We start from the raw sequence: 16622 nt of genomic DNA, 5'->3' as shown, positions 1-16622 counted from the left end.
AGACTAGAGGACACAGCACGGGGGGGGGGTGGGGGGGAGACCAGAGGAAACAGCACAGGGGGAGACCAGAGGACACAGGGGGGAGACCAGCGGGAGACAAGAGGACACAAGGTACACAGGAGGACACCATTTAGGGGAGGACATCGACAAGATGCTCCTAAAATATGGACGCACCAGGTTTAGTTTATATTTTTCCCCCTGTTTTTTGCCCTCTAAACCTGGGTGCGTCTTATATTTCGGAGCATCTTATATGGCGGTAAATAGGTCACATCTTCTCACCTCTAACTCTTGACTGGGGATGAGGAACATTCGAGCTCGGACTTCTTTCCAGCGGCTCTCCGTCCATGTGGAATACTCTGCTGAGCCCCACTCTTTCAGATCGAAAGCTGGGGACTCAGCTAAACTCGTGTGAATATTGCTTCTGACACAAAAAGGCTCTCTGCTGGAGGCATTCTCATTAAACGTACCCTGAACCCAGGAGTAGTCAAACAGCTGTAATCCAAAACAAAGAAAACATAGTAGTCTTCAATGTGTAACTTGCAAGATCAACTTCAGAAAACATTTTTTATTTTACATTTTAGAAAGTATGGTTAAGAACACCTATGTTTATTTACTGGTGTCTCCACAACTGTCCCAATTTCCACCCTTTCCTCTCCTTACAGAAAGCAAGCAAATCTCTCTAACACAGATAGTAAAAAAAAAACACATTTACATTTTTTTTTTGTAAACAGATGAAGAGTTAGAACGCTCTTCAAGTTTTGATTGCTGACCAACTTTTCATTTTAAAGAGAACCAGAGACGAAGCACCATCATGTATTTTATTACATTTATCAGTGGGAACATGACAGTAAACACCTACCCTGCTTTTAGTTTCATTCTTATCTGCTTAATTAGTCTATTATCAGCTGTGATAAGAATCCCCGACTGGCTCAGTCTAGGTTTGACCTGGAATCATTATAGCTGAGTCACTCTTCTGTGGAGTCTTTTCAAGCCCAAGCCTGCCCCCTCCTGGCTCAGATTTCCTGCTTTGCATACTGAGAGCTGTGATGATATGGGAGGGGCTGCTGCTGCTGAGAGAGAATCTCTGAAACAGACAAGTGTGCTCTGTGAGCACACAGATCATAATGATGATGACTGCAGTTTCATTCCTATGAGAGACACTTTCTACAGGCAGCTGCACATCATACCAAAATGAAAGCACACAGATGAAAGGCTGCAGCAGCCTTTCTCATATAGCCTAGATAGCAGCCTAGTCTCATATAGCCTAGACAGCACATCCAGAACAACGTATAACCCGGAAGCAGAAGGGATATGAGCCGGCGGCCATATTTGATTTTTCCTGGAGCAATAATGGATAAAAAAACACTAAAAAAGGCACACCAGAGAGGCGAAATTATCAGGTAGAGCATTTATTCTTTACAAGCTATCGACTGATTTGTTTATTTTGTGTGAAACGTTCATCTCTGGTTCCCTTTAAAGCCCAATGTTCATTAACCTCCTTAGCGGTATGGACGAGCTCAGCTCGTCCATTACCGCCGGAGGGTGCCGCTCAGGCCCTGCTGGGCCGATTTTCTTCAAATAAAAAGGTGCGCACGCACCCAGCACTTTGCCAGCCGCGTGTGCTACCTGATCGCCGCCGCTCTGCGGCGATCCACCGCGAGCAGCGGCGAAAGAGGGTTCCCCCAGTCGCCCGAGCCCTGCGCAGCCGGACCAATCAGTTCCGGCCAGCGCTAAGGGCTGGATCGGAGGCGGCTGACGTCCATGACGTCACTCCGCTCGTCGCCATGGCGACAAGGAAAGCAAAACAAGGAGGGCCGCTCATCGCGGCCCTTCTTGTTACTTCTGATCGCCGGAGGCGATCAGAAGTATGCGTCAGGAGCGCCCTCTAGTGAGCTTTCATGCAGCCAACTTTCAGTTGGCTGCATGTAATAGATTTTTTTTAATGAAAAAAAAACCCCTCCCGCAGCCGCCCTGGCGATCTTAATAGAACGCCAGGGTGGTTAAGGTCCCAGGTCAGGATGATAGGGAAAATCTACTTATTAGGGACACAGGCAGCAGTAAAAACACACAATAACTATTTTCTCAATATATGGTTAATAGTCAACTATGAACTAATATTTCATGGTTTAATGTTTTTTTAAAGTTAAAGCAATTGGCTACTCATTATCAAAATACAGTTATGCATCTTCAGGCGGTAAGCTGACATATTACCACATCAGCCTGGCCACCCACAGTGGTTTATGGGAGTAGGCTTGCGATAGCCCTACCTTCAGTCTCTCTGAGAGGAAGCGTCACTACTACTTCAACAACCAGCCACTCCTCCTCTGATAGTTAATTCCTGAGATGTGGCATTGCCAGCTTATCAATCACTCTCTGTCAAGAGCTGGTTTACAAAGAATGGTGTGGCTCTGTGGCTGCATAATGCTAATGTAGGCTCCTGACAAAAGAAATTAGGGGCCTATGAGTCCACTTAAAAAGGTACTGATATTAGGTGAGTAAAGGGGGGGGGGGGGGGGGGGGGGTTGGGCATCACTTATATGTTGGAGAGAGGCAGCAGCACAGTGGAAGGGAAAAAATGTAGTACTGTACTCGAATTGGGCTCTATACAAATGTGTTTTTCATAATCTTCACAGATTATCAAAGTAGCATCTCTGCACTTAGGTTTCCAAGTGGGAACACCTGTCGCAGCTGTTGTGAGAAGCTTGAATTCTCCCTGCTGGGTTTTTTATTTGACTTGCAATATAACCTGAGAATGCTATAGAAACTATAGCAAGAAGATCACCTCGATGACACTGCTAAGAAATGTAAGAACAGAGTGGGTCACCATATTCCGACAACTGAAATACTACAAATTACAAAGTTCACATGAAGTAACTTGCCTCTTTTTTAGGATCACTGGTCTTATCAGGGTTCTGGCATTCCTCTTTGGTAAAGTTCACCACCTGGCCAGTAAGATTTGCAAGAACAGCAAGAAGGAGGTGGGTGGGGTTGTTGGCAATTGGCTTGAAGCCTGCTGTGGATGCCGTCACATAAAATTGAGGAGGTTGGTCTTCTACAAATGAAAAAGTGGCAGAAGACAAATTTAAACTCCAGACAAAAAGGTTTTTTATTTTATTTTCAATTTTAAAGTCAATCCCATTTGGGATTTGTCAATTACCCATTGAGGAAATTTTACTACGCTTCAAGTTCTATGTAATATCAGTGACCAGGATGGGAAATGACAAATTATGTCCTCACCAACGACAGAGACAGCAACAGTCTGCCAGGATAAAAATCCTTTTGCAGGTTAGACTAACCTGCATAAGGTTTTATCCTGGCGGACTAAATTTGATTGACCATTGCAGAGGAACAATTCCAGCTTATAAATTCATACAGTCAAAACTGCATAAGGATTGTATCCTGGCGGACTTTTTTGATCGACTCACTAACCAATCTTTAAGTGCCAACCACGCAAGGAGAAATCTTAGTGGAGTACAATATCCCCTCTTGTTGTGATTTACAAAACTTTGCAAAATATTCTGGTGTTAACAAACAGAGTGGAGTACCAATCTTGGATTGAATACTGGAACTTTCTTCTTTAAAGGGAAGGTTCAAGCAAAAAAAAAAAAATGAGATTCACTTACCTGGGGCTTCTACCAGCCCCATGTAGCCATCCTGTGCCCTTGTAGTCACTCACTGCTGCTCCAGTCCCCCGCTGGCAGCTTTCTGACCTCGGAGGTCAGGGCCACATTGCATACATTTTTACGCATTCAAGCTAGTGCAGGAACAAAAATGTACGTGTTTCACCACTAACGCGTAAAAATGTATGTGTTAATGTTCCTGCACTAGCGGGAATGTGTAAAAATGTACGCAATTTGGCCCTGACCTCCGAGGTCAGAAAGCTGCCAGCGGGGGACTGGAGCAGCAGTGAGTGACTACGAGGGCACAGGATGGCTACATGGGGCTGGTAGAAGCCCCAGGTAAGTGAATCTCATTTTTTTGTTTTTGCTTGGACCTTCCCTTTAAAGCTATAGAAGATCAAAGATGTACAATACTGTGTATTTGTGAACAGCTGTTACTATATTATAATTTAATTGACTGATTTGTCATAGATATTCACCCACTTAGGACCAGGTGGCCAAGACAGTGGATATTAGATTGATTTATCTTTCACCATGTGTTTGTGTTGAGGTTATTTTAACCTTTTTATGAAAGGATTTATAAATACATATTTTGATAGTTTTACAATATTCCAGTGGACTTAATCAGATAAAATCCCTGGATCAACACCACTGGGCCTTACCTAGTAATTAACCTCCCTGGCGGTAAGCCCGACCTGAGCACGGGCTGTGATTTCTATGTACACAGCGGTAAGCCCGTGCTCAGGTTGGGCTGTGAAGAATGTGGCTCCTGCTTTGTTTACCTGGGTCCCGCGCGCGATAAGCGCTGGCAGCGGGACCCAGGTTTCTCCCCCTAAGCTTTTTTTTTTAAGTTTGGGGACCTGTGTGTGTGTGTGTGCGTGTATATACATACATATAGTGTGTGTGTGTGTGTGTGTGTGTGTGTGTGTGTGTATATAATTATTTATTGTATTTATAAAGAGCCAACATATTGTGCAGCGCTGGACAATAAATAGGGATACATACATTGCAACAAGGAGTGACAGACAGAGAGGTAGCAAACGGTTATACAACATAGCACAAGGTTATACATGCAATCGGGGAATAAAATGCGTTTTACAGAAACCCGACAAAACAAGTCCGAATTAGTCCATGAGGAGGGTGTCATTGCTGGGGTAGAAAAATTAAGAAGGACACACTAAGGGAGGCCCTGCTAAGGCTTACAATCTAAAGTTAGGGGGAAACACATAAGGTAGGACTGTGGAAAAGGTGATTGACTGAGATAGAGTGTGGTAGATGTGGGGTAGGCCAATTTAAAGAAATGTGTTTTGAGGGCTTGCTTGAAGGTGTGGAAGGAGCGAGTCTGAGAGGGAGTAAAAGGGAGTTCCATAGGGTGGGCGCAGCTCTTGAGAAGTCTTGTAAGCGTGCATGGGAATGAGAGATGCGTGGGGAGGTCAGGCGGGGATCACTGGAGGACCGGAGGGGGCGGGCAGGTATATATCTGTTGACGAGCTCAGAAATGTAGGTTGGGCAGGTCTTGTGCACAAATTTGTAGGTAAGGCACAAAACTTTAAAACTGATCCTGAAGCTGATAGGGAGCCAGTGTAGGGCTTCGCAGAGGGGAGAAGTGGAAGCAGAGCGGTGGGAAAGATGGAAGAGTCTAGCTGCTGCATTCATGACTTATTGAAGGGGTTCAATGTGTTTTAAGGGGAGGATATACACATATACACACACACACACGTGCTTGGACATGCATGCACGTACATGCATGCATGCATGCACATGCATGTATGCACGCACGTACATGCATGCACGCACGTACATGCATGCACTCACGCACATGCATGCACGTACGCACATGCATGCATGCACGTACATGCATACAGGCACGCACGTACATGCATACATGCACGCACGTACATGCACGCACGTACATGCATACAGGCACGCACGTACATGCATACATGCACGCACGTACATGCATGCGCGTGCATGCATGCACGTACCTACATGCATGCACAGACCTACATGCATGCATGCACGCACCTACATGCATGCATGCACGTACCTACATGCATGCATGCACGCACCTACATGCATACATGCACGCACCTACATGCACGCACCTACATGCATACATGCACGCTCTACAAGCATACATCCACGCACCTACATGCACGCACCTACATGCATACATGCACGCACCTACATGCACGCACCTACATGCATACATGCACGCACCTACATGCATACATGCACGCACCTACATGCATACATGCACGCACCTACATGCATACATGCACGCACCTACATGCATACATGCACGCACCTACAAGCATACATGCACGCACCTACAAGCATACACGCACGCACCTACATGCATACACGCACGCACCTACATGCATACACCCACGCACCTACATGCATACACGCACGCACCTACAAGCATACACGCACGCACCTACAAGCATACACGCACGCACCTACATGCATACACGCACGCACCTACATGCATACACGCACGCACCTACATGCATACACGCACGCACCTACATGCATACACGCACGCACCTACATGCATACACGCACGCACCTACATGCATACATGCACGCACCTACATGCATACATGCACGCATCTACAAGCATACATCCACGCACCTACATTCACGCACCTACATGCATACATGCACGCACCTACATGCATACATGCACGCACCTACATGCATACATGCACGCGCATACATGCACGCACCTACATGCATACATGCGCGCACCTACATGCATACATACATACATACATGTACATACATACATGCATGTACATACATACATGCATGTACATACATACATACATACATGCATGTACATACATACATACATGCATGTACATACATACATACATGCATGTACATACATACATACATACATACATGCATGTACATACATACATACATACATGCATGTACATACATACATACATACATACATACATACATGCATGCATGCATGTACATACATACATACATGCATGTACATACATACATACATACATGTACATACATACATACATACATACATACATGCATGTACATACATACATGCATGCATGAACATACATACATGCATGCATGTACATACATGCATGCATGCATGTACATACATACATGCATGCATGCACATACATACATGCATGCATGTACATACATGCATGCATGTACATACATACATACATACATACATGTACATACATGCATGCATGCATGTACATACATGCATGCATGTACATACATACATGCATGCATGTACATACATACATGCAAGCATGTACATACATACATGCATGCATGTACATACATACATACATGCATGTACATACATACATACATGCATGTACATACATACATGCATGTACATACATACATGCATGTACATACATACATGCATGTACATACATACATGCATGTACATACATACATGCATGTACATACATACATGCATGTACATACATACATACATACATGCACATACATACATACATGTACATACATACATACATGCATGTACATACATACATACATACATACATGCATGTACATACATACATACATACATACATGCATGCACATACATACATGCACGTACATACATACATACACACATGTACATACATACATACATACATGCATGCATGTACATACATACATACATACATACATGTACATACATACATACATACATACATGCATGCATGTACATACATACATACATACATACACGTACATACATACATACATGCACGTACATACATACATGCACGTACATACATACATGCACGTACGTACATACATACATGCATGTACATACATACATACATACATGCATGTACATACATACATGTACATACGTGCATACATACGTGCATACATACATGTACATACGTGCATACGTACATACGTGCGTACGTGCATACGTACATGCGTACATACATGTACATACATGCACATACATGCGTACATACATGCACATACATGCGTACATACATGTACATACATGCGTACATACATGTACATACATGCGTACATGCATGTACATACATACGTACATGCATGTACATACATGCGTACATACGTACATGCATGTACATACATGCGTACATACGTACATGCATGTACATACATGCGTATACGTACATGCATGTACATACATGCGTACATACGTACATGCATGTACATACATGCGTACATACGTACATGCATGTACATACATGCGTACATACGTACATGCATGTACATACATGCGTACATACGTACATGCATGTACATACATGCGTACATACGTACATGCATGTACATGCATGTACATACATACGTACATGCATGTACATACATGCGTACATACGTACATGCATGTACATACATGCGTACATACGTACATGCATGTACATACATGCGTACATACGTACATGCATGTACATACATGCGTACATACGTACATGCATGTACATACATGCGTACATACGTACATGCATGTACATACATGCGTACATACGTACATGCATGTACATACATGCGTACATACGTACATGCATGTACATACATGCGTACATACGTACATGCATGTACATACATGCGTACATACGTACATGCATGTACATACATGCGTACATACGTACATGCATGTACATACATGCGTACATACGTACATGCATGTACATACATGCGTACATACGTACATACATGCGTACATACGTACATGCATGTACATACATGCATACATACATGCGTACATACATGCGTACATACATGTACATACATGCGTACATACATGTACATACATGCGTACATACATGCGTACATACATGTACATACATGCGTACATACATGCGTACATACGTACATACATACGTACATACATGCGTACATACATGCGTACATACATGCGTACATACATGTACATACATGCGTACATACATGCGTACATACATGTACATACATGCGTACATACATGTACATACATGCGTACATACATGTACATACATGCGTACATACATGTACATACATGCGTACATACATGTACATACATGCGTACATACATGCGTACATACATGTACATACATGCATACATACATACATGTACATACATGCATACATACATACATGTACATACATGCATACATACATACACATACATGCATACATACATACACATACATGCATACATACATGTACATACATGCATGTACATACATGCATACATACATGTACATACATGCATACATACATGTACATACATGCATACATACATGTACATACATGCATGTACATACATGTACATACATGCATACATACATGTACATACATGCATACATACATGTACATACATGCATACATACATGTACATACATGCATACATACATGTACATACATGCATACATACATGTACATACATGCATACATACATGTACATACATGCATACATACATGTACATACATGCATACATACATGTACATACATGCATACATACATGTACATACATGCATACATACATGCATACATACATGTACATACATGCATACATACATGTACATACATGCATACATACATGTACATACATGCATACATACATGTACATACATGCATACATACATGTACATACATGCATACATACATGTACATACATACATACATACATGTACATACATACATGTACATACATGCATACATACATGTACATACATGCATACATACATGTACATACATACATGTACATACATACATACATGCATACATACATGTACATACATACATGTACATACATACATACATGCATACATGTACATACATACATGCATACATACATGTACATACATACATGCATACATACATACATGTACATACATACATGCATATGTACATGCATACATACATACATGCATACATACATGTACATACATATATACATACATGTACATGCATACATACATGCATACATACATGTACATACATGCATACATACATGCATACATACATGTACATACATGCATACATACATGTACATACATGCATACATACATGCATACATACATGTACATACATGCATACATACATGCATACATACATGTACATACATGCATACATACATGTACATACATGCATACATACATGTACATACATGCATACATACATGTACATACATGCATACATACATGTACATACATGCATACATACATGTACATACATGCATACATACATGCATGCATGTACATACATACATACATACATACATGTACATACATACATACATGCATGTACATACACACATGTACATACATACATGCATGCATGTACATACATACATACATACATACATACATGCATGTACATACATACATACATACATGTACATACATGCATACATACATGTACATACATGCATGCATGCATACATGTACATGCATGCATACATTTACATACATGCATGCATACATACATGTACATACATGCATGCATACATACATGTACATACATGCATGCATACATACATGTACATACATGCATGCATACATACATGTACATACATGCATGCATACATACATGTACATACATGCATGCATACATACATGTACATACATGCATGCATACATGTACATACATGCATGCATACATACATGTACATACATGCATGCATACATGTACATACATGCATGCATACATACATGTACATACATGCATGCATACATACATGTACATACATGCATGCATACATACATGTACATACATGCATGCATACATACACATACATGCATGCATACATACATGCATGCATACATACACATACATGCATGCATACATACACATACATGCATGCATACATACACATACATGCATGCATACATACACGTACATACATACATACATGTACATACATACATGTACATACATGCATGCATACATACATGTACATACATGCATGCATACATACATGGACATACATGCATGCATACATACATGTGCATACATACATACATGTACATACATGCATGCATACATACATACATGTACATACATGCATGCATACATACATACATGTACATACATGCATGCATACATACATACATGTACATACATGCATGCATACATACATACATACATACATGTACATACATGCATGCATACATACATACATGCATACATACATACATGTACATACATGCACATACATGCATGCATACATACATACATACATGTACATACATGCATGCATACATACATACATGCATGCATACACACACATACATACATGCATGCATACATACATGCATGCATACATACATACATACATGTACATACATGCATGCATACATACATACATGTACATACATGCATGCATACATACATACATACATACATGTACATACATGCATGCATACATACATACATGTACATACATGCATGCATACATACATACATGTACATACATGCATGCATACATACATGTACATACATGCATGCATACATACATGTACATACATGCATGCATACATACATGTACATACATGCATGCATACATACACATACATGCATGCATACATACATGCATACATACATACACATACATGCATGCATACATACATACATGCATGCATACATACATACATGCATACATACATACATGTACATACATGCATGCATACATACATACATACATGTACATACATGCATGCATACATACACATACATGCATGCATACATACACATACATGCATGCATACATACACATACATGCATGCATGCATACACATACATGCATGCATGCATATACATGCATGCATGCACATACATGCATGCATACATACACATACATGCATGCATACATACACATACATGCATGCATACATACACATACATACATGCATGCATACATACACATACATGCATGCATACATACACATACATACATGCATGCATACATACACATACATGCATGCATACATACATGTACATACATGCATGCATACATACATGTACATACATGCATGCATACATACATGTACATACATGCATGCATACATACATGTACATACATGCATGCATACATACATACATGCATGCATACATACATACATACATGCATGCATACATACATGTACATACATGCATGCATACATACATGCATGCATGCATACACATACATGCATGCATACATACATGCATGCATACATACATACATGTACGTGCATACATACATGTACGTGCATACATACATGCATACATACATGTACATACATGCATGCATACATACACATACATACATGCATGCATACCTACACATACATGCATGCATACATACACATACATGCATGCATACATACACATACATGCATGCATGCATACATACACATACATGCATGCATACATACACATACATGCATGCATACATACACATACATGCATGCATACATACACATACATGCATGCATACATACATGTACATACATGCATGCATACATACATGTGCATACATGCATGCATACATACATACATGGACATACATGCATGCATACATACATGTACATACATGCATGCATACATACATGTACATACATGCATGCATACATACATGTACATACATGCATGCATACATACATGTACATACATGCATGCATACATACATGTACATACATGCATTGAAAAAAGCCCTGATCTATGTAACCTCTAAATTCTAATGACTAATCCTAACCAATACCCACTGCCCATTCACATCAGTGTGCAGTGTTACATAGTTACATAGTTACATAGTTACATAGTTACATAGTTACATAGTTACTTTGGTTGAAAAAAGACATACGTCCATCGAGTTCAACCAGTACAAAGTACAACTCCAGCCTGCTCCCTCACATATCCCTGTTGATCATAAAATCCCTGGATTAACATCATTGGCATTACCTAGTAATTGTAGCCATGGATGTCATTCAACGCAAGGAAAGCATCTAAGCCCCCTTTAAATGCAGGTATAGAGTTTGCCATAACGACTTCCTGTGGCAATGCATTCCACATCTTAATCACTCTTACTGTAAAGAACCCTTTCCTAAATAAATGGCTAAAACGTTTTTCCTCCATGCGCAGATCATGTCCTCTAGTCCTTTGAGAAGGCCTAGGGACAAAAAGCTCATCCGCCAAGCTATTATATTGCCCTCTGATGTATTTATACATGTTAATTAGATCTCCTCTAAGGCGTCTTTTCTCTAGACTAAATAAACCCAGTTTATCTAACCTTTCTTGGTAAGTGAGACCTTCCATCCCACGTATCAATTTTGTTGCTCGTCTCTGCACCTGCTCTAAAACTGCAATATCTTTTTTGTAATGTGGTGCCCAGAACTGAATTCCATATTCCAGATGTGGCCTTACTAGAGAGTTAAACAGGGGCAATATTAGTACATACATGCATGCATACATACATGTACATACATGCATGCATACATACATGTACATACATGCATGCATACATACATGTACATACATGCATGCATACATACATGTACATACATGCATGCATACATACATGTACATACATGCATGCATACATACATGTACATACATGCATGCATACATGTACATACAAGCATGCATACATACATGTACATACATGCATGCATACATACATGTACATACATGCATGCATACATACATGTACATACATGCATGCATACATACATGTACATACATGCATGCATACATACATGTACATACATGCATGCATACATACATGTACATACATGCATGCATACATACATGTACATACATGCATGCATACATACATGTACATACATGCATGCATACATACATGTACATACATGCATGCATGCATACATGTACATACATGCATGCATACATACATGTACATACATGCATGCATACATACATGCATGCATACATACATGTACATACATGCATGCATACATACATGTACATACATGCATACATACACATACATGCATGCATACATACACATACATGCATGCATACATACATACATGTACATACATGCATGCATACATACATACATGTACATACATGCATGCATACATACATACATGTACATACATACATGTACATACATGCATACATACATGCATACATACATACATACATACATGTACATACATGCATACATACACATACATGCATGCATACATACATACATGTACATACATGCATGCATACATACATACATGTACATACATGCATGCATACATACATACATGTACATACATGCATGCATACATACATGTACATACATGCATGCATACATACATGTACATACATGCATGCATACATACATGTACATACATGCATGCATACATACATGTACATACATGCATGCATACATACATGTACATACATGCATGCATACATACATGTACATACATGCATGCATGCATACATGTACATACATGCATGCATGCATACATGTACATACATGCATGCATGCATACATGTACATACATGCATGCATGCATACATGTACATACATGCATGCATGCATACATGTACATACATGCATGCATACATACATGTACATACATGCATGCATACATACATGCATGCATACATACATGTACATACATACATGCATACATACACATACATGCATGCATACATACATACATACACATACATGCATGCATACATACATACATGTACATACATGCATGCATACATACATACATGTACATACATGCATGCATACATACATACATACATGTACATACATGCATGCATACATACATGTACATACATGCATGCATACATACATGTACATACATGCATGCATACATACATGTACATACATGCATGCATACATACATGTACATACATGCATGCATACATACATGTACATACATGCATGCATACATACATGTACATACATGCATGCATACATACATGTACATACATGCATGCATACATACATGTACATACATGCATGCATACATACATGTACATACATGCATGCATGCATACATGTATGTACATACATGCATGCATGCATACATGTATGTACATACATGCATGCATGCATACATGTATGTACATACATACATGCATGCATGCATACATGTATGTACATGCATGCATGCATGCATACATGTACATACATGCATGCATACATACATGTACATACATGCATGCATACATACATGTATGTACATACATGCATGCATACATACATGTACATACATGCATGCATACATACATGCATACATGCATGCATACATACATGCATGCATGCATACATGCATGCATACATACATGCATACATACATGCATGCATGCATACATGCATACATGCATGCATACATACATACATGCATGCATACATACATACATGTACATACATGCATGCATACATACATGTACTTACATGCATGCATACATACATGTACATACATGCATGCATACATACATGTACATACATGCATGCATACATGTACATACATGCATGCATACATGTACATACATGCATGCATACATACATACATGTACATACATGCATGCATACATACATGTACATACATGCATGCATACATACATACATGTACATACATGCATGCATACATACATACATGCATGCATACATACACATACATGCATGCATACATACATGCATGCATACATACACATACATGCATGCATACATACACATACATGCATGCATACATACACGTACGTACATACATACATACATACATGTACATACATACATGTACATACATGCATGCATACATACATGTACATACATGCATGCATACATACATGGACATACATGCATGCATACATACATGTGCATACATACATACATGTACATACATGCATGTATACATACATACATGTACATACATGCATGCATACATACATACATGTACATACATGCATGCATACATACATACATGTACATACATGCATGCATACATACATACATACATGTACATGCATGCATGCATACATGCATACATGCATACATGTACATACATGCATGCATACATACATACATGCATACATACATGTACATACATGCATGCATACATACATACACATACATGCATGCATACATACATGTACATACATGCATGCATACATACATACATACATGTACATACATGCATGCATACATACATACATGCATGCATACACACACATACATGCATGCATACATACATACATGCATGCATACACACACATACATACATGCATGCATACATACATGCATGCATACATACATACATGCATGCATACATACATGCATGCATACATACATGTACATACATGCATGCATACATACATGTACATACATGCATGCATACATACATGTACATACATGCATGCATACATACATGTACATACATGCATGCATACATACATGTACATACATGCATGCATACATACATGTACATACATGCATGCATACATACACATACATGCATGCATACATACATGCATACATACATACACACATACATGCATGCATACATACATACATGTACATACATGTACATACATGCATACATACATACATACATACATACATACATGTACATACATGCATGCATACATACACATACATGCATACATACACATACATGCATGCATACATACACATACATGCATGCATACATATACATGCATGCATGCATGCACATACATGCATGCATGCATACATACACATACATGCATGCATACATACACATACATGCATGCATGCATACATACACATACATGCATGCATACATACACATACATGCATGCATGCATACACATACATACATGCATGCATACATACACATACATGCATGCATACATACACATACATACATACATGCATGCATACATACACATACATGCATGCATACATACATGTACATACATGCATGCATACATACATGCATGCATACATACATGTACATACATGCATGCATACATACATGTACATACATGCATGCATACATACATGTACATACATGCAT

At 39.4% G+C, this 16622-nt stretch overlaps 1 protein-coding gene across 1 annotated transcript in view; it reads right to left on the bottom strand.

Moving 5' to 3' along the window:
- Nucleotides 1–246: 246 nt before the first annotated feature.
- NCSTN (nicastrin) overlaps nucleotides 247–16622 on the bottom strand; it is a 212132-nt gene continuing 195756 nt past the window's right edge. Inside the window, exons 15-16 of the mRNA XM_068254932.1 lie at nucleotides 2880–3052; nucleotides 247–492 (exon numbers count right to left, since the gene is read on the bottom strand). Of these exons, the coding sequence (XP_068111033.1) occupies nucleotides 247–492; nucleotides 2880–3052 (419 nt within the window). The remainder of the gene's footprint in view (nucleotides 493–2879; nucleotides 3053–16622) is intronic.

The sequence above is a fragment of the Hyperolius riggenbachi genome, chromosome 9, assembly GCF_040937935.1.
Source record: "Hyperolius riggenbachi isolate aHypRig1 chromosome 9, aHypRig1.pri, whole genome shotgun sequence".
In the NCBI taxonomy this organism is placed as follows: domain Eukaryota; kingdom Metazoa; phylum Chordata; class Amphibia; order Anura; family Hyperoliidae; genus Hyperolius; species Hyperolius riggenbachi.
Note: the sequence above shows the minus strand (reverse complement) of the source record. Positions and strands in the feature narration are given on the sequence as shown.